Source organism: Nothoprocta perdicaria, unplaced genomic scaffold (genome assembly GCF_003342845.1).
Source record: "Nothoprocta perdicaria isolate Ctin4 unplaced genomic scaffold, notPer1 scaffold_58, whole genome shotgun sequence".
Classification (NCBI taxonomy): Eukaryota; Metazoa; Chordata; class Aves; order Tinamiformes; family Tinamidae; genus Nothoprocta; species Nothoprocta perdicaria.
Genome location: NW_020455843.1, coordinates 1,957,464 through 1,983,751, shown reverse-complemented (window position 1 = coordinate 1,983,751; position 26,288 = coordinate 1,957,464). Strand labels below are relative to the sequence as shown.

Genomic DNA, 26,288 nt, shown 5'->3' with positions numbered 1-26,288 from the left:
CTATCCACCCCTTCCTCAAATAATTACTCCTGTATCYTCTTTTATTTCCCCCTATCATCTTCCTGGAAGAAGGGAAGGGAAAAGGGGAAGGAAAGTAAAAGAGAAAATATGTCTGCTCAGCTCTTGTCTGGACTTCCTTCTTTTCAATTTGAATGCAGGGGGATTTCGTTCTCTGCAATATCCCAGCCGGTGTCTGGAGTGCGTGGGAGAAGATCTGCAGAGTCAGAGAACTCCAAAGCAAACCACAAGTTTTGGAAAGAGTTCACTAATTGCAATGAGAAATGGAGGTGGGTTTGCATGGCCTGGAGACAAGTTAGGAGGACAGGTGAGCAGCCTGGGCCACGTGAGTGAGTGGTATGGCCAGAAGCTCCTTGGCTGGCTCTTCCTGAGCAGTCCCTCCTTGGCAGGGCCACTTCATTGCTGCTCTGGTGCTCTCTGAGAATGTGTCTGTACTTTCTCCTTCCCTAGATTAGCTTCTGTTTAAGAAATTCTTATTTTTTTAATGGCCTAACAAAACTCCAGATAATGACAAACAAGTGAGCAAGACTCCTGGCACCAGCAAACAAGATCTAATCTGTCAGCCTGTGGGTGGATGGTGCAGGATGGTGTTGGCTGTATTCTCTTAAGGTGGTTCCTTGGATGCCCAGGACTTGCTTAAAATAAAGCAGATTAGAATCCAGAATTTTATTCAGTGCTGAAATAGGGTGGCTAACCCGGAATGTGTTGCTTTTGGGGGAGTCTCAGGTCTGACACGCTCTATCTGCACTAGTCACTTAAGCAGCACCTCCAAAGCAGATGTCTAGATGTGTAACCTGACAGAGCCAGCAGACCAACTCCCACGCAATTCTCGGGAATGGATTAGTTGAGCTGAATTCTATGGAGCAGGCCAGACCTCACCAGTTGGTGCTGAGGCCACAGAACAAGTTAGTTTACTGGTACATGCAGCTACAGTGCAGGAGCAGACCCAGAAGAAAAGCAGGGAGCCTCAGATGGGCCTTTGGTTTGATCCAGAACCACCACTTCCCTGTCCAGATCCCTTTCCAAGCTCCAGCAGAGACTCAGGGGCTGTCTCCCTTCCACTGCTACACTCAGCCTGCACAAACACCCACCAGATGAGGAAGGTACCAGCAGGAAGCCACGTCTCACAGCTGCAAGCCCGCAAATGGGATCCTTGGGATGCATGCAAGGATTGCCACAGTCCAAGGTGACATCTAGGCTGGTGACAGCGGGTGACAGAGCTACCAGAAGGTGAGTCCTGAACTGCCAAGGGACAGGGCTTAGCAAAGGTAAAATGGCCTTTCCGTAGCTGCCTGCTGGGAACACGAGCTCATTTTCAGTTCCACTTCTTAGAGTTATTTTTGCTTTTCTGGTGAAATGGAAATCCCAAAACAGCAAATATATCCATGAAAGCTGCCAGTATATTTCTATTTCTTTTTGGCCAAATCCTTCAGGGTTGGATGTATCCTGGGGATAAAGAAGTGGAATGGGTGGGCTGAAAAATAAAACTGTTTACAGACATTTTTCTTTTGTGCAAATACAAATATAAATAAATATTGCAGGCTTGGGATAAAGCTGTGAGATTTGGGTGTGCTGAAGCTGCAACTTTCCAAGGGTGCCTCCCTCCAAGCACTAACCTCTGCCGATGGTATGAGATGAAGGGGCTGAATATGCCACGTGCAGAGGCAGGGAGAACAGACTGTTCCGCTGAGAAATGTGGAGATCTCTGGATAATGAGTTGGCCTCGTTTCCAGAAGGACTGCCAGGATGAAATGGGGTCTCTCCTCCACTTATTCATTTGAATTGTCTACTTAAAACCTCTCCATCTGTGTCATTTCAAGATGAAAAAAGTAAAATAGAAAGGGGAAAAAAATGCATTTCCATTTTTTTCTTTGTAGGAATTTTGGAAGAGCCTCCCCACATACCAAGGTAAATGAGGACTTTTTATCAGGGCTTTCTAGATCTTCACCTACTCAGTATTTTTCTCCTTGTTTCACTCAGTTCTAGAGCAGATTAAAAAACTGCAGCAAGAAGGAAAACTGCAGATGTGGATTTTTCTTTTAAGCAAGACATACGAGGAAGTAAATATTTTTCCAGATGATCCAAGTAGGTATTTTCTGCTGAATGCGAGACTTTCTTGACATGAAGCTCTGGGMAGACAGGAATAAATCCTGCAGAGAGACACGAAGCATTTGCTCGGGCCAGCCCAGGTGCCCAGTGTTCACCATCACTTGGCCATCATKGTTGCTCATGCTAGAAGAAAAAGCGGATGCTTCAATACTTCCCCAGGACCACATGGTTTTCCAAACTGTGGTGCTCTCAGAGACAGCTGCAGAGTTTCACAGCATCAAAGAATGGTTGTTGTTGGAGGGACCTCTAGGGATCATCCAGTCCAAGCCCTGCTCCAGCAGGGACACCCRGAGCACGGGGCACCCGGGCGCATCCAGGTGGGTTGGGGAGGTCTCCAGRGCAGGAGCCTCCACAACTTCCCTGGGCAGCCTGGGCCAGGGCTCGGGCACCCTCACAGGGAAGAAGTTCTCCTTCACATGGATATGGAATTGCCTGTTATAATTTATACCCATAATGTGTTTTAAATCAAATTGGTGGGACAATGTCAGAAGGAAACAAGGGAAGTCCAAAGCTCTTTGGACACTGAAATTCCCTTCACACCAACCCATTCTTGGCTCTGTCAAAACTGCCTTTCTCAGCAGGAGCAGTTCCGCCACCTCCAATGACACTGCGTCTTCACACACCSTTTTCTGACACTGGTCTCAGCACTGTCACCATCTCTGCACAGAGCCGGCAAYGCTCCGGCCGTACATTTGCTTTCACACATCATCACGTAGCCAAGGCAATGGGGAAGCTACTGCTGGAGGCTGCAGGAGAGGTTAGGAGTCTGGTACCCAAAGATGGGGATTTAGTGGCTGTTTGCAGCCCGAAGACTGACATATCTGCATTTCAGCATCCATTTCAGCATCCCTYCAGGGAGCAAAACTTCCTCCTTGTCCTTTCATCCACGGCGGTTATCTTGCACCTCAGTCTCATATACCTTAGAACACAGAGGGGGACAAATTATCCCTGATCCCATTACCACCATGCCCAGAAAAGGAGGGTTTCAGCATAACTGAGCAGAAGACACAGCTGGAGAGTCACTCTGCTGAGAGCCGACGGCTTCGCTGTGTCACTTTGAGGGGTCAGCGGGTGCACAAATCAAATTGCTATTTCTCCAAGGTGAAATGACCTCCCAGGACTGTGAGGTTAGGACTGAAGAGCCTACTAAGGGGACAGAATTAAGCCTACAATTACTTGGACTGATGTTTTTTTCCTCTTGCTTTGATTAAAATAAGCTGCTTTTCCTTTCCACTCATGTTTCTTATGAAGGCTTTTTTATTATTATTTTAACTTTGCGAAGGTAAAACTTTATTACATCCCTTCATTTGGTTGCCAGGAGTTTCCTTAGTATGTTGCAACTCTTGTGATATTAATTATAATATTGCAGTGCTTTATATATACCAGTCACCTCTGTTATTAAATGGATTTCCTGTGAGCTCTTCTTCTGAAATACTAAACAATGACCTTCTTTATTCATTACAGAATTATAATGAACATTTACTACAGAATAGTGATCATGCTGCCCTGGGTAGAGCTGATCCTGATTTGGGGCAGGTGGAACAATCCCTGGCATTCCTACTTTCTATGAATCTAGGAAATCTTCCAATAACTTCTGCCACGGGATAGCCAATAAATGGAATAGTACTTTGCTTAATCACATAATCTTCAAGCTATGGTTTTTAACTGAAGACAATGAAACCAGGGCAGTCATCAGGGCCATCAATTAATCCCTCCAGGTCTGCATTAATTACTCCAAAGACATTCCCTCTCCCCACCAGCACTTCCTTGATGGATTCATTAATCTCCATACAACACACCAGCAGCCATAGGAAGCCCAGTTTTTTGGAGCAGGGCGTGAACGCCTTGAACCTGGGCTACAGCTGAAGTAACACCCACCAACCAGTCAGTAAACACCCGAGGAACAGGCACAGATTTAGAGGGGAAGGTTATGGGAGCCCTTGGGCTGTGATATTCACTTTCCTGTCTCCCATATATGTTCACCTAAACAGATTGAAAAGCAGTGATGCAAATCCAGGGAAGAAATGGCCTCTGAAAGCACTAAAGCAGAGAGGGCCTCCGTCTCCAGGAAGCCAAGGAAGTCCTATACTGCTGGTTCCTGGAGGTGGAAAAAGATCTGATGGTTCTGCTTCTCAAGGCATCTGCTTCTGGCCGCCGGTAGAGATAGAGCATGAAGGGGTTATCGAGAAAGACAACACAGACCAAAATACTAGGCCGACTGCAAAAGCAGCCCATGCTTGGACAACGGGGCAATTCACTTGTCCCCACGCCAGCATTGACTCATACCTGGCCAACGGCAGAACACACAACAAAAGGAGGTAACATGCTAAGGCTGAACAACATCTGGTCAGTGGAGAATCTGAGCTTCCTCCACTTGATAAAGATGCACCTAATCACTGCTGGTCTAAGTTCATCTATAGACACCAAGGGCAGTACGTGAAGAGCATCTTTGCTGGCTGCTGGATCTTCAGTATCAGCTTCCACATCCCTCACCTTCACTGTAACAAATCAGCAAAGAAGGTAAGTAATGAGACCACTGCATGCTTGGCTACTACAAGTTCTTTGGGGATTTTCATCATGAACTCCTTATCTTCACCATCCTTGTGATTGTCCCAAACGTCTTTATCACTGACCTCCTCCAGAGGCAAAGAAGAGATTTGTGCTGCCTCAGCTACTGAGAGCACCTGGACAGGCATGTGGCTCAGGCAATGAGCTCTCCATCTGCACTRTCTGCTGGCTCTCCAAGGACACGGGTGGGATTGCTAGTGTTTCAGGACATCTTGGGAACAGCTTTGAGAACAGCATCCTCAGTGGTCTCTGTGCAATACTGTCCTGTATCTATTATCCACCCAATCCCTATGTCCTTGTGTTTGGCTACAGGGGAGTCAGACAATAACTCAGCGAAGCTTCTGGTGCCTGAGACATGAAAATCCTACTATCATTCAGAGTGTGGAGATTAAACCTCACAAAACAGTGACTTCTCCAACTTTCCAGGTGAAAGAATGTGCCTCCTACGACAGCTATCTTCAGCCAATTAAAATAACCCCCCAGCTTTCTGGAAAAGTCTCTTGGATCATACTTAAAATTGAGGAGGTCCCCACATTTCTTCTTGCACCTTATGATAATACTCACTGTGGGGAAGTGTCAAGCAGATGAGGGAAGTAATCGGAAAACAGATCTGCTAGAAAACAAACAATAGATTCACTACAGAAATCTGCTACRGGAAATATCCTGCAGAAAGCTTATTTCAAAAGGTAAAGCAGCAGGTAAACATTTGCCTTCAGCTGGATGAAAGTAAATGGAAATACTCTCATCATCTCCAGCCAGTGACAGCACATAATAAACAAGTGATCAAGTACACACATGCCCTTAAGAACTTGATAGTTTTTAAAGCTATGACAGGGAAACTGAAGCTGGGTATTCTTTAATGGTACCTTTGGCAGGCAAGTAATTCCACTTCCACAATAGCTCATTGAGAAAGAAAACAAGTAGTAACAAAACAAAATGAAAAAATCCTCTGAAACCCTGGCTATTATGTGAACATGATCAGGCATCAGAATTGTTACAGATTCTGGGAAAAAAAAAAAAAAAAAAAACCCATACTGCAAGATTGTCTTTCCAGTTCTTGATTTTGTGAAGGTGAGAATACAACCAGTCAACAACGTTACAGTTCAGAAGTTAATGGCTGCCAGCACAAACATTTCTTTCTCGACAAAACAGAAATCAGGAAGTTGCAGGGGTACTTTTTCTTGTGTCAGGTCATTCCGTATATAATAGAGCAGAGTAAACTAAGTAAAAACAAAACTGTAAACCCTCATGGATCTTTACTGGTCTCTGAGGAGGGTTTCTGAAATAAAAAAGGGGGAAAATCATGTGTGTCATTCTTTTTTTGTTGTTTCTGTTATTATTTTGATTTGACTGATGTGATTGTGAATGACCAAACGTTGGCTAAYATGCAAAAAGACAGTGCCCTTCCCCTACTCTTCCCTAAGTCTTTCTGCCTTTGTGCTCCCATTCTAAGGGGGAAATAGCTGCAACACAAAAAAAAAAAAAACTGTGCACTTTATCTTTCCTTGGGTCTTCAGGGTCTCATCTAGTCTATTTTCTATACCAACCCTGCCAAATATTTGTATATAGGCCACTTTTTCTCCAGCTGTTTGGTTTCAGCTTTCAGATGAAATCCAGGATGTCCCTCTAGTGGGATTATTGGATTTGTCTCTCTTTCTACCAGATCCAGTTCTTCTTTTACTTTAGGGTCTGCAGCCCGAAGCAAAGAACATTTCAGATGTTGGAGACAGGTCCCTGCAAAAGGGCTGCTGTGCCTGCTCCTGAGGGATGAAGTGTGTCTGCGTTTCCCTGCCCTCCTTCCCTACCTTCTATGAACTCTCTAATGTCATCATGAGCTAGTTGAGAAAACCCRGACCTCTGCTGAACGGGGAATGATGTCTTGAAGGGTTAGATGTCATTGCCAAGAGTTTCACTGGAAGGGACCCAGGATCTGCATGCTGTGGTCAGCATCCAACCTGCAGGTTGCCATCTCCATCACTAACATGTCTAGCACCCTTCATGGCATGGAAAAAGCAGAGGCACCAAAATATCCCTGCAAGCCCCTGTCAAAGGCCAAGGATCATCCTGCTCTCTTCTCACCTACCCACGGGATGCAAACTGCCCCATCCTGGCTGTGCAACCCCCAACAATTTGCCCCTACAACCCGCCCTGGGTCTCCATCATTAGTCAATCAAACTGTTCTAGGGAGTGACAGACACTTTCCTGATTTTTTACTGYAAGTTCCCTTCCAGGAATGGAAATAGAGTGATACTTGAAGAAAAAAAGAATTGATTTTTGCCRCAAAGCTTTTGTGCAGCTTTTAAAATGATCCCTGGAAATGTGCCRTGCTGGCTGTTGAAGAAAGCGAGGCACCAGAATATGTGTGTCTCGAGCCTAATCCAGCCTGACAATTCCTATGCTCTTACATTCCCCCATTTATCCACACATCGGGTACAAAAGAGACAGCTGCTGYGTTCGTTTTCCCCACACTTCCTAATTAATACTAGCCAGGAGCACCGCTTGTTGGAGAGAGATGGCAATTCAGTTGAGACATGTAAAACACGAGATAAAGGCAGAAGCAGCCAGCTTCTGGTAACTCCCCATCTGGCTGGACCCTCGCTGAAAGCTTTGGTTTTAGGGATTGTTTTATTTAAAGAAAGACACTCCCTGTCTTCTACCGTTCTTCTTCAACTCCCTCCAGCAAGATAATCTATTTGGATTAGCTCCAGGGAGATGAAAGTAGCCTTCCTGCTCTAAGAATTACCTAGGAACTCCACACAATTCAAGTCGAAAAGCAAAATCTCCTGGTCAGTAATGCACTGTGTTTAGCTCCTGGCCAACCGTCAGCAAGAAGATGCTGAAAATGAACAGTGCTGTTTCCAAGACAGATAAGGAGTTCAAGTTGATCTCTTTTTCTTCATGCAACTCTTTTTTATTTCATGGATATTTGTGGAACGACACACACACAAAAAAAAAGGCTGGAATAGGGCTCAGGAAGTGCATCGTCCAACCTGGCACTCACAGCACATTCAACTTCAAAGTTAGCTCAGGTTGCCCATAGTCTTATGCTGCTGACTTCTAAATATCTCCAAGGAAGGCAATTCCAACTCTCTGTAGTCGTGACCTCGTGTTTCTCTGAACTTTCAGTGAAATCTTTTTTTGTCACATTTCCTTGGAATTTCCCTTGCTGTAGCTTGCCCCTGTTGCTTCTTGTCCTTCTACTCTACACCTGTGAGGAGTCATCTCTGTCTTCTGTTTTCACAAGTATATTTGATATGGTGCTAAGTAAGACCTCATCTGGTAAGATCTCATCCTGGTGCAAGACCTCATCTGGCAACATCATTCACATTTGAGAGAGAAAGAAAGAAGCAGGACAAGTGCAGAGAAGCAAAGGTAGGAATCAAGAAGACCTGGACTTCTTCAGCCTCAATGAAGCAGTCTGAAGCAGAGATAAATGCAAGAGTCTTTACTGCTGGGTTGAGTTTAATTTCTGTAGTTCCAGCTTCTGAGGCTGACAGCTACCCACAAGCTGGCAGATCTAGTAGGGCCCCTTGTTTCCAGACTTGTGTCTGGAAGGTGGTAATGCCAGATCACCTTACAGCTCAGTTTTGTTTTGTTTTGGGTTTTTTTTTTTTTTTTTTTTACAATATTTTCTAGRCTGTTATTCCACAGACACTTTTTTTTTTTGTGATAAAAAGATTATCAGAAGCCCTTTCACCACGGAGTCACAGACGCAGAGGGGCAGCACAGGTAAAAGGGATGGTGAGGAAAACCGGAACAAGCTTCTAGAGAAGGGAAAGCTTTGCCCAAGAGAGATACCTAACTGGAAGAACCACAGTTTAGCCTCTAGCCAAGGCCAAGTAAAAGTAGCTTTCTATGTGTTACAACCAGTATAGGAAATTCAGGCTAAGACTCAAGTTGCTGGTGCTGAAATTGTGATGTTAAATGGTGAGCAACATTCACATTAACTGCAGTTTGCATCCAGCTAAACACAATTTAACTAACTTGGCTAGGAAAAAAAAACCCATATTTTTGTAGCTACAGTCTTACCTCAAGCAGCAATCACATTAAATTTGCACATTCCCAATCAGTCCCCAAGACAGGCTCATGGTGCTATCACGGCATTGCAGCAACTGTGCCCCGTTCAGCGGGGTTGCACGCAGCTAGGGCCAGGACAGGTTGTCAGTCCTTTTCCCCCATGCAGCACAGAAACTAAACCACATTCTGACAGCTCGGGTTTTCTTTTCCCTTCATGCTGGTGGATCTGTCAAGGCATAAGAAGAGCTCTTTATAACAGCCATGGCTGAGCTAGGGGGCCTGACCATCGAGCTCTCGGCCGTTTCTCCTGTGTTGTCAGCTGAGTCACAGACTTTGCCACCCATTTATTTCAAATGGGGATGACTGCCCTGTGAGAACAAGGTAGCTTGGTAATTAAATGGGTTTTAATGGAAACAAGTGAAGGGACAGATGAAATTAAACTGGACCTGCAGTGACAGACTACTTAACTAATGCCTTCTGAAGTGGCTACAATTTACATTTTGAAAAGATACAGGAAGCTCATTAAGGCTTCAGACAAACAGCTCAGTAGGCTAGACTGGAGAGAGGAGGGCTGGGCAAATGTAGCAGAACTGTAGAAAAACATAAAGAGAATGATAGCAGCWACCAGCCATTAATAACACCACTAGATCTGTAATGGGTGTCCTCCCTGGTACTCTGTGAAGAAGATCRATATTTTTATCTCTAACTTTCAACTAGAAAATCCCAGGCACAGAAAAGTTTGGACTAAACTCAGATTAGCTACACRATGCCAGTCAAGAATAACACAGCAAAGTGGTAAGTGCTTTTCAGAGGAAAATGCATGTCTAGAAGAACCAGTCCATTTTCTGGAAATGTCTCCTTTTCCAAGAAACTTTGATTAGGAACCACCTTGTGCAATTTTCAGTCAGAAGAGAAAGAAAACAATGTCGATAAAGTTTTAGAAAGACACATACATGTGCAGATACAGCCACAGCCACCTGGACAAGACCAGGCAGGCAGTCCCTGCATGAAATCAGACAGCCTGAGGAACAGGACACACAAACACATGTATCTTGCAGCGTTTCACTGTCCATCAAAGAGAYTTTGAAAGGCTGTTTTTGACAGGTTTGCCTTGGCACACATCAGGATACTCCTGCAAATCACTTCTCACTCATACTGTTCTTGCAGCACCCTGGGTCCTACCCTAGCACCCTGTCTGCTGCGCCTCAGGGGTAAATCACCACCTCTGGYGCTATGCAGGAAGACAGCACCTGAATTTTAGTCTTAGGGATTTCACTTCTGCAGTATTTTTTCTTTAATCTCACATTAGCACAGCAGTCTCCACCTCCAAATACTCCTGAAGACCCGCTCAAGGAAACCTTTGCCCTTATTGGGTTTCTTTTAGATTCTTAACTCTGCTGCCATTAGTTGTTTCAGAACTTCCCTCAACTTTTAAGGCCAAAAGAGTAACTGCTATTTTATGGCTTGTAACTGTGATCACCCCAGTTCCTCAGATGGAAGAAAAATAAGAGTGAGATAAACATGATATTCTACCTACRTATTCTAACTTCGAACAGTGCTTTGTTCAGCCTAACCATGGCAGGACCACAAAGTTTTGCTTGGATTTGGTGGCACCCAGAACACACTGAGTGCAAACAGAAGGGAAACCCAAACTGCAGCTCTGCTTAGGAGGCAGAGCCCTGACAAATCGGCCCCTGAGTGTAATGTCTTCAGCAACACTCACAGCTCCTAAAACTTCCTGTGAGGTGTTGAGCAGCTTTTGCACCTACTGGCATGAAGAAGTGGGTCCAGAAACACTTCTGTTCATTAGCATTCTTACAGACCAGAATTTGGGGGAATAAATGCGATGTATATCCAAGTGGCAGGGAGCAGGTGGACACAGCATTTGCTTTATTCCACCCTGTAAATCTATTCTATTACAGGAAGGTCACATCTATACCATAAATTTAGACATGCCCAAGCCCTGGAAAATAATTATCCCTGTGGGTAATTTATTAGAAAGTTCCCTGGAATGAATCTGGGCTGTGCCAATTCACATTTTCCTAAATAATTCCCAGAATGGCTCAGCACACAGAACAGTCCAAGAACAGCTCCCGAGAGGCAGCTCGCATCCAGCCACCCTCTCCGGGAAGGCAAGGCAGTTGACAAGCCTGGAAAAGGGCTGGTTTGTGCCAGTTGGCCACAGGGCCCAGGATTCATTTAGTTCCTGGATGCACTTAGTTTATTAGCACAGATGAAGCTGAATTGCCTCTACTTAGAGTCTCATTACCAGACATCAATACATGGCGCCACTGCACACTTACTGAATCACGCGCTCTAGGACTGCATTGCTGGCTGGATTAATGGATGGTTATTGCAGCAAAGTGGTGATCGCTCACTTTAGTGCATGATTCCTATATACACCGAGGCTTTTTTTCTTCCTTCTGGGAAAATGTGCTGCTTGACTTTTTGTCAAAATTAGAAAAAAAAACTGAAAGGCCACACATTTACACACACACACAAAAAAAAAATCAGGTTTAGACTCTGCTTCCTCACTGAGCTGAGGGAATTGCCTGAGTCTGCAAGTCTTGAACTACTACGATCCCACTGTACTGCAAAATTTGTAAGATCAAATGGGATTATTTATTCTCCAAAAGGTTCTTGTCTTAAATTCGGTAGTATCCACTTCTCATACAACCCTCAAGTAACCCTAACAAGCACATACCTTTTCCCAGTTGCTTGGCAGCAAGTCAGCTTCAAAATCCCTCAAAAACTACTTGGCTAATTAAAGAAACCAGAGGAACTTCTCCGCATCTACATTAGGAAAAACATTAAAAAAAAAAAAGCACCTGAGAAACAGAGTCCGTGGAATGTAAAATATTAAAAGACATGTTATGTTTCTAAAGAAGAGCCAGGTGTTAAAACCAAACTGAACTGAGCATCTCACGTTCTGTGGTTAATCTCTGCTCGAKGTTAAGCTGTTTCTACGTGGGATAATGCTGACACCTACAGGGAAAACTASGCTTCTACCTCGGCCACCCAGAAAGGGCTGGATGACATCACATCGTTAACATTGCCTTAATGACATTATTTAAGGCTGCAGGGACTGTGCAGGCCACTAAAACACATTCCACTCGCACCAATAAGCACTGGCTGCAGACAAACCTAATTAGCTGGATGATGACAAAACAGGATCTGAGAGCTATTAGTTCAGATAGAATGACCGAATACGCTGCTTTTTACCACCAGATCATTCACGATTTTTCAAATCTGAAGCCAAGTATGGGAGGAAATAAAAAACATATTTTCCTTTAATACGGAGTTTTACTTTAAAACCACTCCAACTATTACAYGATAAAAAATAATCGTTGTCTGAAACATACCTTGATGCAGCATGAAGGAAATAACTTTTCTTTGTAAAAGCCAGTTGCTCTGTGGCAGAAACATGTGAAATTTGTCTCAAGTTCACGATGCCTGGAGCAAAGACAGCCATGCAGTCCAGTTACAGCAATAACTAATTAGCTAAGATAAATCCTTGATTACATCCCAATGTCCAATCAGTCCAGAGCACTGTAGCACAATATGTTTAAAGCTCTGAATGCTTCTCAAATCTTCCAGTGATGAAAGGAAGTAAATCCACAAGCCTGATGGGGAAGCCAGTTTCACAGCTGCTGGGAGAGCAAAGAGGGATGTGGAACACTCCAATTTCCATTTTTATGAAAACATTTTATGGGGGAGTGAGGGGGAAGCTCCCAAGAACAATCCTCTAAATGGCCACACCAAAGGGATCCCCAAAGCAAGATCAGACAGGACTTTAGAACTGCAGAACAAGCCAAAGACTGAAGTGCCTCCTCTCTCACASGGACTGGAGCTGAGCCCAGCTACAAGTTCATGCAAGCAACTTTCATGCCAATACTTGCTTGGATCTGACTAAAAATAATAATAATAAAAAAAATAAATAAAAACGATGACTTCCCCACTCATAGAGCATTTAAGTGGCAGGAGGCAGATCCTCCATTTGGCTGGACAGYAGCATTAGATCAACTCAAAGCAGTTGTCAATCCACAGCTGGGGGCTGCCTACTTTGTCTTGGCAATGAATAAACCAAGCCAGCTTGTGAACCTGAATATATTTATAAATGCATACATATTACCAGCCATTTCTGATAAGTTGGGTTTCATTTTTACCAAAATAAGTGATCTTACTAATTTGCCGACTAACTCCCAGCTCAAGGTCAGCGTGGGGAAAGGGATTTTCTATTTCAATGACAAATCAAATTCAGTTCAGGCCACACGAGGAAGCCAGTCTGGCCTTCACCACCTCACGGAGCCAGGCTAGAACTCCAGCTTCGTTATAGGCTCCCATACCACTAACCTAAGAGGTGGAAGGTTTAAATTACTCAGGGTTGTAACTTAAGCTTGGTTTTCACGGCTACCTCAACCACAGGAGTGCCCAGGTGACTGTGAGTGTGCTCACAGTCCTGGCTATGATTTTGCCTCTGGGGTTTTTATTTATAATTAATAAATAACGCCCGGATATAATAAATAACGTACGAAGCAGCTCGGACACATCCTCCCCGCTAGGATTTGAATTCTTGTAGTGAAATGAACCCCCTCAGGCCTCGCGAGGCCGTTGTCRCCCCTACCCCCTCAGAGCAACACACTGACACCCGCTAACGACCGTTATTAACGGCCGTTGTAACGGCCGCGCGCAGCGCCCACGTGACCACCCTCCCCGTCCCCGCGGGCGGGCTGCCAGGTGCGCCGCCTGCCGTGCGGGGACCAATAAGGTGCCGCCTTCGCGTCAGGCGGTAGGTGGGGCAGCCCGGCGCGGGGGCCTGAGGGGCAACCGGGGGCGGTGCGTGCCAAGCGCCGCCCCGCGCGGGCCCGTGTGGTGGCGGGGCGGGACCGGGGCCGGGGCCGGCGGGGCGGGCGGGAGGATGGACCCGGCGCTGCTGGTCGCGGCCGCCGCGCTCCTCGCCGCGCTCCTCTTCTTCGCCATCCGCCTGTGGGRCCAGGCCAGGGCAGGTGGGTCCTGGGGAGTCTCCTCCCTTCCCCCTGTGTCCCTCCTCTCCGCCGTGTTCCGGGTTTGGGGGCGGGGGTGCTCTGTCGGGCCCGCCCCTGCTCCCAACTGGGTCCAGTGGTGGGGTTGGGGGGAGGGTCTCCATGGAGACCCCGGGGGRGAGGGGAGCCGCTGTGGAGGGGGAGTGTGAAACTGCACCCCCTTCTTAGCCCCCCCCCGAGGGGGAACCCCCCCTGAGGCCTGGCACAACTCGTGTCACCCGGCCAGGGTCAGGGTGGAAAAGGTTCCCACAGCATTCCCGGGGAGGTGTTTTCCAGGGGCATTCCCGCACTTCTGATCAGTTTCCCAAAGAGGTACGCGGGGGGGATTTAAGACACCTTGTGGCCACCATGCCCCTAAATCACAGCGTTTTCCCCCAAACGGATCCGCGAAGGGCAGTGCCCTCTCAGAGCCGCCGGGCCCGCTCGGGGCCGCTCCGCAGCGGCTGGAGGTCAGCAGGGCGCTCGGACAGGCACAGGGACGGCGGTGTTGCTTGTGTGAGGAGCCTCAGCCGTGCTCCCCACACCTGTATCTCCATCTTAAAAAAAAATGATTTTACATACATATATATACATATATATATATATATATTTAATCACCTGGTTTTACCCAGCAGACCTTGGCAAGCGGGTAGGGTTACACACAGAGCTCCCACTGCTCACATTACGCAGCAGAGCTGCCCTCTCCTCTCCACCAGCCTCCATTAGACCAACTCCAGAGAAATTTCCCTCTTGGCGCTTCTGCTTTTCCGCCCGCCAAGGGCCCCCGGCCGCCGCGGGCAGCGGCGGGAGCGTTTTTAGGCACCGCGTCGCGCAGCCCTGTGCGGGGAAGGGGTGGATGATGCAGCATTCGTGGGCGGCCGCCTCGCCCCCACGGTGAGTGTTTCGCTGCTGGCTGGCAGTGTGAAACCCTGCGCAAAATGACCTTGTTTCRGTGGTCATGGGAAGGAGTCAGATGCAGCTGTCGTCTTATCTGCCTTGTTGTATTTCCAGAATGAAAGCCGGGAGGTTGTTTAGCTGCAAAGGCTCCAGTTTGGGTTTCTTAGCCTCAGAAACCGCTGAAGCCTCTGTCAATATTGCAGCRCAAGTTGCAGGAGGCAGGAGGGGGAGTCTTGGGAGGGGAGATACCTTGGATAATTTTTCTGTAAAAACAATCTAGTATAAACACAGTCATACCAGTGCACAGTCATACCATGCATGAGGACCTTGTTAAAAATGTTTTTTGCTAATAAAATTTCAGCAATATGTGATTTTTTTTCCCAAAAATCCGAGACCTTTTATTGTTTAGATCTGTGCTCAGTCTTTCTTTCTCCACAGCTTAGAGGCTGATGAAGTTTCATTAGTTTATTAGCTTCTTAGAGCTGTGCTGTTGATAAAACTAGGTGATGCACATCCTAGAGAAATGATGCAGGAATATTATAAGTTTCGTTTGCATGGCATGGAGTAATCAGGAGCTATGGGCCTGGGTTTTTTTTTTTTTGTCTGTGTTTTTTTAGATGCATGAGGTTCTAACTACATGGAATCCCAAGCAATTGTATTAAACCATAGGAGTACTTAAAAAGACTTAATACTGCTTTTGAACCATTTAGTTAAAATGAGTTTATATTCAGGATTAACTCAATTGTTTTGAAGGCTTTTTAGTAGTAGCTTCTTTTTGACACTTCCAAGATGATCTTTATTTATTTTTCATGACTAAGGTAAGATAACTTGTTACCTTAATGTATTGACTGCTGTCATTACGAAGTCCTTTACAGAGTTTCAGTCTGTGGGAGTGACTTTATTCTGCTTACACGACAGAAACTGTTTTTCAAAACCCCTGGGGCTTTGGTGTGTTTGATAGCAGCAAAATTCAACCTCAGTCACGCACAATTCACTTTCCTGTGCCTTTTTTCTTACCCAGAAAATGGAAATGGTACCAATCTGGTAGTAAATTAATGCCACTAACACAGGGAAGTTCGACCTGTAGAAGTGATGGTTGCTGTTGGAGGATTGAGACCCTCCTCTCACCTTTTCATTTTGAAATCAGTGGGGGGAATCAAAACTGTGTATGCTGTGACTGGGGGAGCTGCTGTTTGAAAAGGATAGACGATCTTGTGGCTTTAAATAATGAAGGAAGTTAAAAATCATACGGGGCAAACACTGTAACTTTGTATTTCCTTTAAAGGGTCATTTCAAGCAGCAGGATGTTTTCAGCAGGATCATGTCTGGGCATGTTCTGCCGAGAACAGGAAAAAAAAGAAGTAGCATTTCTGGTTTTAATAAAGAGATGGCATGTCCATCACTTGTGTATGGCTATGCTCTCTGTGAACGTGCCCTAATAGGACAAGCTAGACCAGGCACAAGTGCTTGCTCAGGAAAGCCGAGCGTTTCTCTACCTGTCCTCTTTGGATGTCTCCTTGGATTGCACAGGCTGGGGCAGTGTGGAGGTGGAAGGTGCTGGATACTGCGGGAAGCGTGCTGGGAAGTGCCCGTAATGTGCGGGAGTGTGGCAGCTGGAGCTGCGTGGTGCAGAGCAAGGGAGCTAACAACCTAGTAGCCCCTTTGTAGGAAAAGCTCCCAACTTGGCAGCCCGGGATTGCACTGACAGTGTTGCTCATCTAATGTAACTGAAGACAGGGCGCTGTGATGAGCAAACTGGCTGATAAGGAACGAGCTTTGCTCTCAGGAAGTGGGATCCTGCAGAGCTTCCTAGAGGAATAAAGTTCTCCCCAGCAATGTAAACCTAGCTGCTAAGGACCCTGGGCTCCGAGAGATTTCTCAGCATTCTTTATAATCATCTCAAGGTAAAAGCTTCACATCCTGCTTAGGAAACTGTTCTGCTTTTCACAGGATTTTTTTTTTTTTTTTTTTGCTGTTTCTTGCATCAGCATAGACTTATATCAGAATCCGGTGACAGTGCAAGTACAGTCAGCGGGTGCTGCTGTGCCCTGACTGACAAGGCAGATGAATTAATCTCTGTTACTGTCTCTGCGTTGTGCTGATCTTTTTTCTCTGAAAATGCAGAGACAAGCTGCTCTCAGCACATCAGTAAACCTGCTGTCTTCCAAAGTGAGCTATTCCCTGACTTTTTGAAAGGCTGAGTCATCACCTGGAGTATCTGATGCTTTTAATAAAAACTAAACCGCGCTTTCAAGCTATGCTAATTTTTCTGAGATCATTTTTTTCCCACTCATATGGCCTGTTAACTGTGGACTTTAATGTGACTTCTGTGTCTCACTGCTCTGCAAACCATCAGACAGGAATGGGCTCATCTGCTCTGACCTGTATCATGTTGGTCATCAAGTTTCGCTCCTGTGGCTCTGCCTCCCGGCTGATTGAAGCGTGTCAGCCCTGGTGTGACTAAGGGCCACCCTAGACTAGGTGTCACTCGCGTCTCTGCGGTCGCAGGAAGCTGCAGGCTGAGATGTGTCCAGATAATCACGGCCGAACCGCACCCCGTGCTGCAGGAGGGGCTGGGAAAAATACCCACGGGCTCTGACCTGGGAGAAATTATTCCTGACCTCAAATCTGATGGCCGATGCATTTCCAAGGATATGAGCAAGCATTTTTTTTTTTTATTTAAGAGCAAGGTTTTAAAGTGTATTTTTTCCCGTATGGTTCGATACCTCCCTCTGATTCTGTGTGCGTGGCTCTCGTGGGTCTGCAGTGATCCCAGAGGGGCAAGAGAGAGAATATAGCAAACTTGGTAGATACTGGAAGAAACRTGTTTTTTGAGTGCTATAGGCAAATATTTGAACTCTGAAGTACAAGCCAGGTACAAATGTGTTAGGGGAAAAATGAACCTTGTTTTAATTCCACATTGTGAAGGATGGGGAAGGTTAAGCACCGATATTCACATTTTTCAAACTCCTGTCCAGTTGAATATCCTGCAAATGCAAGGGCAGAGGAAAAACAGATGGATTAAAGCAGGTTTTTTTGCTAGATGAAAATCCACAGAACTTAGGTGTCTTTTATTGTGTGCAGAGTGACAAGAGTTTGGGGGATGTGAAAAGGCAAGTGCTATCCAACAACTCTCTTGTGCATTTTGCTGTGATATGAGATGGTTTGGGCGGGTTTTGCTCTATCTGAGCTCACTTTAATGCTAGTCAGCTTTGGGGAATTAGAGTCTTCTGGAGAGAAWTAAGGTTAAAAAAATGGCTTGACTCACATGTTTGCCTCCAGGAGAGTTAAGCACCTTGGTTTGAAATGAATTTGTAACTTATAAATAGATTTCTCTTTTGGGAAGTGCAAACGGGCTCCACTTTGCRGGAAGATAGGAGACAAAACCAGAATGAATAAGCATTTGAGCTGCGTAGCTGATGTGCTGTTCAGGAACAGCTTGGAAAGTTACTGGTGTGAATGTGTTAAAGCATTTGAATAGAAGGGTGATAAGTTCTGAACTGCAAGGTATTTTAAGAGAAATATTGTGCTTAAAATGTCTTTTTTTTGCAGACTACCCCAGAGCATTTCAGACACCTAACAATGTCCCAAGTAAATGATCTGCTACGCTGTCTTTGAGGCATAACATTTCCCTCATTGTTTTATAGCACTGAAGATCAGGCTAGGCAAATCCTGAAGAAGCAGCGGAGTGATGTGATCTCTAGAGCCCATGTCCTGTAATATATTGTGGACTTCTTGCTCCAGAGAGCAAAGGGAGCGGATGAGAAGGGGAGCGTAACAGCAGGGTGATGCTGCAGTGACTCAGTTCAAAATGTCACCGTGTGCTGTCTGCGCCGGAGCTTCCCTGCGTGCCGCTAACAACATCATTGCAGCAGTCTTGAACTACTAATGGCCAAATGCTTCTCCACATCACCCTGGTTTGCAGTTTATGCTGAGCTCAGAGCTGTTGCAGCTGTGTTGTTGGCACCAAAGTTGGCTGCTTTGAAGCTAGTTCTGATATACAGAGACGAGCTGTGAGCACACCTTTGATCGTCACGTAGATGTAGTCATAATGAATCTTGTTTTCACATCTGAGATACTTGAACAGTAGCTTTTTTTTTTTTTTTTTTTTTTTTTTTTTTTTTTTTTTTTTTTTTTTTTTNTTTTTTTTTTTTTTTTTTTCTTTTTAGAAAGGAATTGGTTGGATCAGAGGATGCTGGATTTGGTGCAGTGGGGAGAGCTCCTCTTGGAGCACAGAAATATAATTAGCAAAGGACAAGCATTGGTGTCCAAGTTAAAATCCGTGAGCAGTTTCACTGCTTTCTATGAGGCCATTTGAATGGTTGGTTGCATTAAGGTCATGGTGATTAACATTTTGCAGGACTGAGTAGGTAACTACATTCACAAATACCAGTTAGGCTTATCAGAGGAGTATGCAAAGCAGTTATTAAAGGCTGACAGTGCCTTTCCCTTATCTGATCGTTGCACCACAGCTACYCGAATAGGGAGCAGTAGAAGCATGGAGGTTTTGAAGGGAACCTTTACATGTGCTTCTGTGGAAAACTTGCTCAGTGAGTGGTTTTCTCCCGTGCCATCTCCTGGGTGCTCCTCTCTCGTGATATTCCTCATTTGTGGAGCTCAGCTGGTAACTGATCCCAACTTGGCAGTGCGGGGCAAAATTCCGACTCCTTTGGCAGGCTGTCCTGCCCCAATATTTGCCTTCTGTACATGCACGTGGGAGAGAAACACAGTTTAAGTCAGCGTGATAGAATGGTGTGCCAYTGAATGTATGCATGCCATTATTTATTTATTGCTCGGGTTTTGTTTCAGGTGTAAAGATTTACATGCTCATTTCCAAAACCTGTGCTCTCAAGTTTATGTTCTATTAAACTGTACAAGTACAAAACCAAAAATATATATTATATACTATGTATTATATAATAAACATGATATGATATAATTTATAATATATATCATAAAATGTGAGATGTAATATGTAATTTTATGTAATATGAATATAATAAATAATTACATTTATATTTTTATATATATAATGTATATATGTTATATATTATTTTATATATATCTGTATATGCACACACATAAAAATCTGAATACATTAGAAAGGAAGAAAAATATTCTTGTGCCCCTACCTTTTGCTGGCTCAGAAYTGACTGGACTGGTGTTCTCACCAGAAAAAGGAAAATATTTTCTACTTTAAGAACAAATCAAATAATCTTGGATTAGGTAAGCGGAATTTCTGGACACTTTTAGTTTTGGGGTTTTTTTTTGTTTTAAGCGCAGGGGCTTTGTCATATCAGATGAAGTGCAGAAATGTACAGCAAATAATATTAGTAGCCTATAGCATTAGGCTTTCCTTTAAGGAAATCAATACTCAGTTGCAAAAGCAAGCGCTGTCAGGATGAAACATTGCACGACGCTGTGCACAGACAGGGAGGTATCAGAGCAAGATGCTGCTTGATCACTGCAGAGCAACTTGTTGCTTACAGCTGTGGCCACATAGGGTGCGGGGAAAAGAGGCATGTGAGGATGAGGATACACATTGTAATTTGAAAAATCATCCTATTAATGTGCTTCTGATTGCAAAAGTTGACCGGCAAAGTGACCGCTGCAGCAGAGCACAGGTGGCAGCTTCTTACTGAATGTGTTTCCCTTCTGCAGCTGACGAGGAGCAGCAGCAAAATGTGGCGGCGGCGGCGGCAGCACCGGTGGCCAGAGCTCGGCCCCAAGCCGACGAGCGAGGGGACGGGATGCCCAGGCGCCGAAGGAACCTGGGCAACAGGATGATGGCCCAGAGGAGAGCACAGCAGGCCGAGGACTGGGATGACGGTAACACTTGATCGAGTTTGTTTGTAAAGCTGTAGTGAAGTATCAGCTTATTGCAAAGGGAAGCACTAATTCCCCAGTGTATTCCCCACAGCAGCTGGAGTTTTCCTTTTTTGAGAGGCAGTCCAAGTAGTGGCTAAAATCTAGTCTGATTAGCACAGAAGCTGCAGCATTGGGTTCAGCACAGAGGCTGCAGCATCTTGTCTTCCAGCAGCAGGTTGCTGCTAGTGAGTCCTCTGTCCCTGTCCTGAACCTACAGTTAATAACTACGTTTTTGTGGTGTGCTGATAGACATGAAAATGGTGATAAGTAACTCCTTTCTGCACCCACAAGTCCCACTGCATACACGGCCTGTTCTGGAGGAGCTTCACGCCTTGTTATCTCTATTACTCTTCAAAGAGGATACCCATGTGATGCTCCTAACTGGGTTTCTTTCACTCACAGATCATAGGTTAAGCATTCAGGGTTCATGTTCAAGCACATACAAAAATGAACCTTGATGCACTGGAGTTTACAGTGGAGATCAGGGTGATGACTTTGGTCTGCGGTTATTAAGAGACAGTGATGCCTTCATTTGGGGATAATTGTTCTTTMCCAGCTTTTCTTGACTTGGAGCTTGTAGGAGGCATTTTGTGCTCACATTGGCAGGAAAATGTGCTATCCAGGCTAATTATGTTCAACARTTTCTCAAACGGAAAATTGATGGGTTGAACTTTTCAACTTTGGTTATTAATTTTCATGTGAGAACATCCCGGAAAGAAAATGRAACATAAAAATCTTTTCCCTTTAGATTCCAGGCTTCAAAATTGTGAATGTCAAGGGACTAAAGTGAAGCTATCAAAGCAGACCACTTATCTTAATTTGTGACTGTAGCAGTGGAAGAATCCATGCATTGGGATTTATAAATCWTTCCTTTGCTGCTTACTGTACATCAGATACAACACTGTTGCTCTTGCATGAAGTTTTCTTTGGAATGATATTTTTCTTTTTTTTTCCCAAGTTGAGACAACTTTTTGCTCTCTCTTCTGTTTTGATTTTGTGCTTTTATGTGTTGCTCTTCCATTCCTCCTCTGGGATGGTCTTTCCAAATGCCAGAACAACTTGGGCACAGCAGTAACACCACAACCATGGAGAGCATGTGGCTTTGGAGAGCAACATCTGTTTCAAGCCCCCAAGTGCAGAGGCACAGAGTGACTGATGGGCACATTACGTGGAATGAGCCCCCTCTGCCATGCGTTACCACCACAGTGTTCTGCCTGTGGAGAGCCAGTTCTGCTGACTTCAGGAAAGGGGCTCACGGTGACTCTTGCAGGCTTTGGAGTTGTGGTTAACATGAGGTTTTCTTTTTTCCATCTAACAATCAGATTTCAATTGCAGAATGAGAAAGCTTCAAAGATAAAATTAGTAGCCTATAGCTTCTGCTGCCCATGCCAAGTTGAGGCATGTGCCACTATTGAAAGCAACTCTGTGGCTATTAAAACAGATTTCTTGGTAGCTTTTAGTTGTGGGTGTGTTTTTACTTGAAGTGTAGGGAAGGGGGAGGCATTCAGTGTAAGCAAAGATAGAAAATGGTTGTTTTGAAGATTCCAATCTCCATTTAGCAAGCGGAGCTAAGTCAAGCTGTAATTTCTTCCTATAGCTCAGGTGGGGTGGGATAGGGCATCTGAACTATTTGCAAGTTGTCAAAGACAAAAAAAATAAAGGTCAAAGCACTAAATGCCTCTGGTTTCCTCATACAGCTGTAACCCACAGCGCAAATATAGGTTCCTTGTTCATGGGTTCCATGTGGGCTACGCTGTGGGGGCAGACTTGCTAGCCAGGTGCCTGCACTGGCTCGGTCTGGCTGAGTAATGTTTTTCAGTGGTTAGTTGAGTACTCAAAGGAGGTCATCTCTTATGAGAGTATCAACATCTAATAATAGACTGCCGTGACCAAAGTTTGCTGGGAACTTATTTTGCTCTGGTGACAAAGTGATTCTCAAAATGAGTGAGACCACCGAGCCCTGTTCCACTGACAGGACTTCGAGGCCAGCTTAGAAAATGTATTGGGTTGGTTCTTCTCTGGAGATCTTCCAGACTCGCCTGGATGCCACCCTGTGCCCCCTGCTCTGAGTGTCCCTGCTGGAGCAGGGGGTTGGACTGGATGATGTCTAGAGGCCCCTTCCATCCTCAACCTTTCTCTGGCTCTCTGTGTGTGGTTGACATTGTCCGTCTTAATCCTCGTCATTTCACTGCTGTCGTTCATACAGTTCTGTCCCTGCTCCCGTGCTCACTGATGAGGACRCTGTCAGCCCTTGGTTTTGCCTGACTGATGCTCTGAGTGAGTCCACTTGGAGCCTTTGGATGTCTACAAGGAGGCTTATCAAGAGCTTYTATTTGCTGCTGGTTGCATGCAGAAAAAGCAGTTGTCCAGTTCTCAGGTGGAACTTGTACTGCCAAAGTTGCTCCCCGTGCCTTGAGCACTGGAGAGAACTCAGCAGCAAAGCAGATACTTCTCCTGATGCTACGGTTTTTGGTTTTATTTTTTTTCTATGTTTTTTGAAGCAGAAAGTTACTCAGCCAGCCCAGTTTTTGCCTAAAGGTTTGTGAGCTRTAAATTCATATCAAGAAACTTAGAGGAACTTAAAAGAGCAAGTATGGCTGGGCTCTCTTGATCCTTCTGRTGATCTGAGGCAAATCCTTCTTTGCTTGGAGAACTGTTACACTTGATTTCAAACAGGGGCTTTGTACATGGGGGAGGCTCAGCTGTCTACGATGCAAAGAATTTGCAGGGGGAGAGAAGCAGGCCCGTGGGAAGTGCCTTATCCAAGGCTGTCCAGGCARCTGCCGAGTGGCACGCAGATTTTTCAATCCAGATTTTCTGTCGCCCTGAGATGTACATTAGACCTAAAACTTGCTGCTATCCACGGAGGGGAAAAAGAACGTACTTGTCTGTTGAAACTGGTGGGTGTCAGTGCACTGTGATTTAGAGCAGTTAGAAAGAAACAACCTTCTCTAGGAGCTGATAGCAATCTCCAAACCATCGAGCAAAACAGAGACCACTGGGCAGCCCTGTGGGTGGCAGTTTTGGTGGGTGTTGTGGGTGAGGCTGAGCTAGTCTGAGAAAGAAGCAAGCAGACATGGCATGAGAGAAGGAAATGCCTAAGCAGCCTGGTGCGTGGTCCTGGGGAAATGCTTCAAGGGCTTAATTTTGAAAGGGGGTCACTCCTACACTCAACTAAAATAAAACACAGATTGCATTAAAGAAATAATCTGGCTGGGTCCACAGCCTTTAGTGGTAGCTGGAGCAAGCTGGAGCTTTGTTGCTTTTGGGAGAAGTATGAGTCAAAAATGTTAAATATTTCAACCCCGTCTTTGAGCTGTTACCCCTGTRCATCTCAGCAACAGGTGCAGCAACACGGTACACTGAAAACTGGGTTACGTTTAAATGACTTTAATTCCATAGAATCAATGATGATAAAACCAGCAGCTTTTGACGGGGTGTTTAGTGCTACCCAGAGTAGCCTCTAGCTTTTAAAATACCCTTATATTTTATTTTACAAGTCCTACATAAATTAAATCTCAGATTCCTTTTTTGCTTGGCACAGTTTGGAGATCAGAATATTGTTTTCCCTGTGCAAATTACTGTTGAAGAAGAAAGCGCAAAACCAAAAGAAAGGTTTTACAAGCTCAAAGAATAAAATAATTGGGCATGCTAAAATGTCCATTATTGGTTTATGTAGCATCTAAACCTGCAAGATCTTGCCTGAACATTTTGTATACATTTCAGAAAAAAAATAATATTCAAAGTAGAAATTTTAGCCATTCCCCTTAGTAATGAATGTTATGTAGAGCTTAATAGGAAGAATGTCTATTACTGCATTAAGAGGCATCATTTTTTCATGAGCAATCAATCTATCTCTGATGTAACTTTGCATTTATCTCCCCATACTCTGATATACTCGAAGGGCTGGGAAATTTATAAACGCTTATGTGGTCCCTGGATGTTCCTGTGAAACAGGTGGTAATAGGTGGTGAACTATATGCATGTAGTAATTGAAATAAGTGTAGTGCTTAATCAGTAGGAAAACCTTTCTAGTGCAGTTAAACTTTGCCTCCAGAACTACTAATATCCTAACTAGTGAATCAAGAGTTAATTTTGACTTGCCCCTATTCATATAGAAAGTGACATTAGTGTTATCAAGGTATCCAGAGTGTGTGTCTGCCCTTGAGACATTTCAAGCCCAGATGGTGTGTAGAAGAGGTAGGTRTGTGTGGTTTCTCCGTTGTGCCATATGTGTTCAAGAAAGAGCTGTAGTCAGGAAAGAGCTTTGAGAGCTCTGACTTCTTCTCAAAGGGCCTCGTGTCCTGTGTTTAGTGTCCTTTTCCTGTCCTAGGTGTAGGCCGATCGTGTGTCTACGGATCAATAGGCTGATGTCTCATTTGGTTCCTAAATGGAGAGCTACCRAATAGTTTTATTTAAAAAAATAAGCTTGTTATGACTGTACCCTACTGCAGAGCTCTTACTCACGAAAGCCCACACTTTTCCATATGGTGGACTGGTTCCTTTCCAGTGGCTCATGTCGTGCATCCAGAACGGGCTGCTTGCTTCACACTGAGCCTGGCTTCTTCACCTCTCCCCTGCTCCTTAGGTGCCATGTAAATCATAAATAAAACAGCCTGCAGGGTCTCGAGAAGGTTGTGTGAGCAGCCACGTGCTGCTTTTGTCCCCTTTCATGGATGGGAATCCATTTGCTTTGGTTTCAACTTTCACCAAGTAGCAAAACAGCCCCTTTGATACCTTTGATCAAGGCAACCAAGAAATAAGATGTGTTCTTTCTGTTTCTTTGGGAGTCCGTGCATGCTCTTCGTAAATTCCTATCGTGATAGAGAACATCAGTACTCCAGTACGTTTTTCTGTTGATATTTGGAGAAATTTTTTAAATGTATCCTGCAGATTTCAGGGAATTCAAACATCTCCCACAGGACCATAACTCTGCTACCTCTTGCCAGCCTTTCAATGCATTTAAAACATGAAGCAGACGCTAGAGTGCCTTGAAACTACCTCTCAGCTGGCTAGCTGAGCCAAACTCACATTTGTGCAGAGCAGGWGGTGTTAGAAGTGTGTCTGGTGCTTGGATCTGGAACCTAGCGGGAATGCTGTGCAAGCTCTGGAAATGATGGTGGAGCTGGATTGAACACAAGGTAAACCTTTAATGATCTGCTGAGCTAGGGGCTTAAAAAACCCACCAGTGTGTGTCCCTCATTGTATGTAACTGCAAGCACCAGAGAAAGCTKTGAGGAAGTGGGACTTACAGGATCACGTTCAGCTGCTTCAAAGGAGAGGAAAGAAGAGTGTTACTGAACAAAGCCATGTTTGATCCAGGGCTGCAAAAATGCTTTAAAAGCCTTGCTAGACTTCTGTCTGACCCCTGGCTCAGGTACTCTAATATATAGATAAAACCTGAGAAGCAGTCAAATTCCAGTTGAGTAGTGTCATGTTACAGAATCATAGAATGCTTAAGATTGGAAGGGAACTCTAGAGATCATCCAGGCCAATCCCCCCTGCACGCACAGGGTCATTCAGAGCACATGGCACAGGCTGAGTCCAAGCAGGTTTGGGAGATCTCCAGAGAAGGAGACTCCACAACCTCCCTGGGCAGCCTGTTCCAGTGCTCTGTCACCCTCACTGTTAGGAAATTTTTCCTTAAGTTCCTGCRGAACTTTTGGTGCTTCAGTTTGTGGCCGTTTCCTCTAGTCCTGTCGCTGGCCACCACTGAAAAGAGGCCGCCCCCTCCTCCTCACTGCCTCCCTTGAGGTGTTTATACAGGTCCCTCCTCAGCCTTCTCTTCTC

The 26,288-nt window shown here is 45.0% G+C and overlaps 1 protein-coding gene across 1 annotated transcript in view; it reads left to right on the top strand.

The window, feature by feature from the left end:
• The first annotated feature begins 13,630 nt into the window (after window positions 1–13,630).
• DDRGK1 (DDRGK domain containing 1) overlaps window positions 13,631–26,288 on the top strand; it is a 37,818-nt gene continuing 25,160 nt past the window's right edge. The window contains exons 1-2 of the mRNA XM_026048872.1: window positions 13,631–13,718; window positions 20,292–20,459. Of these exons, the coding sequence (XP_025904657.1) occupies window positions 13,631–13,718; window positions 20,292–20,459 (256 nt within the window). The remainder of the gene's footprint in view (window positions 13,719–20,291; window positions 20,460–26,288) is intronic.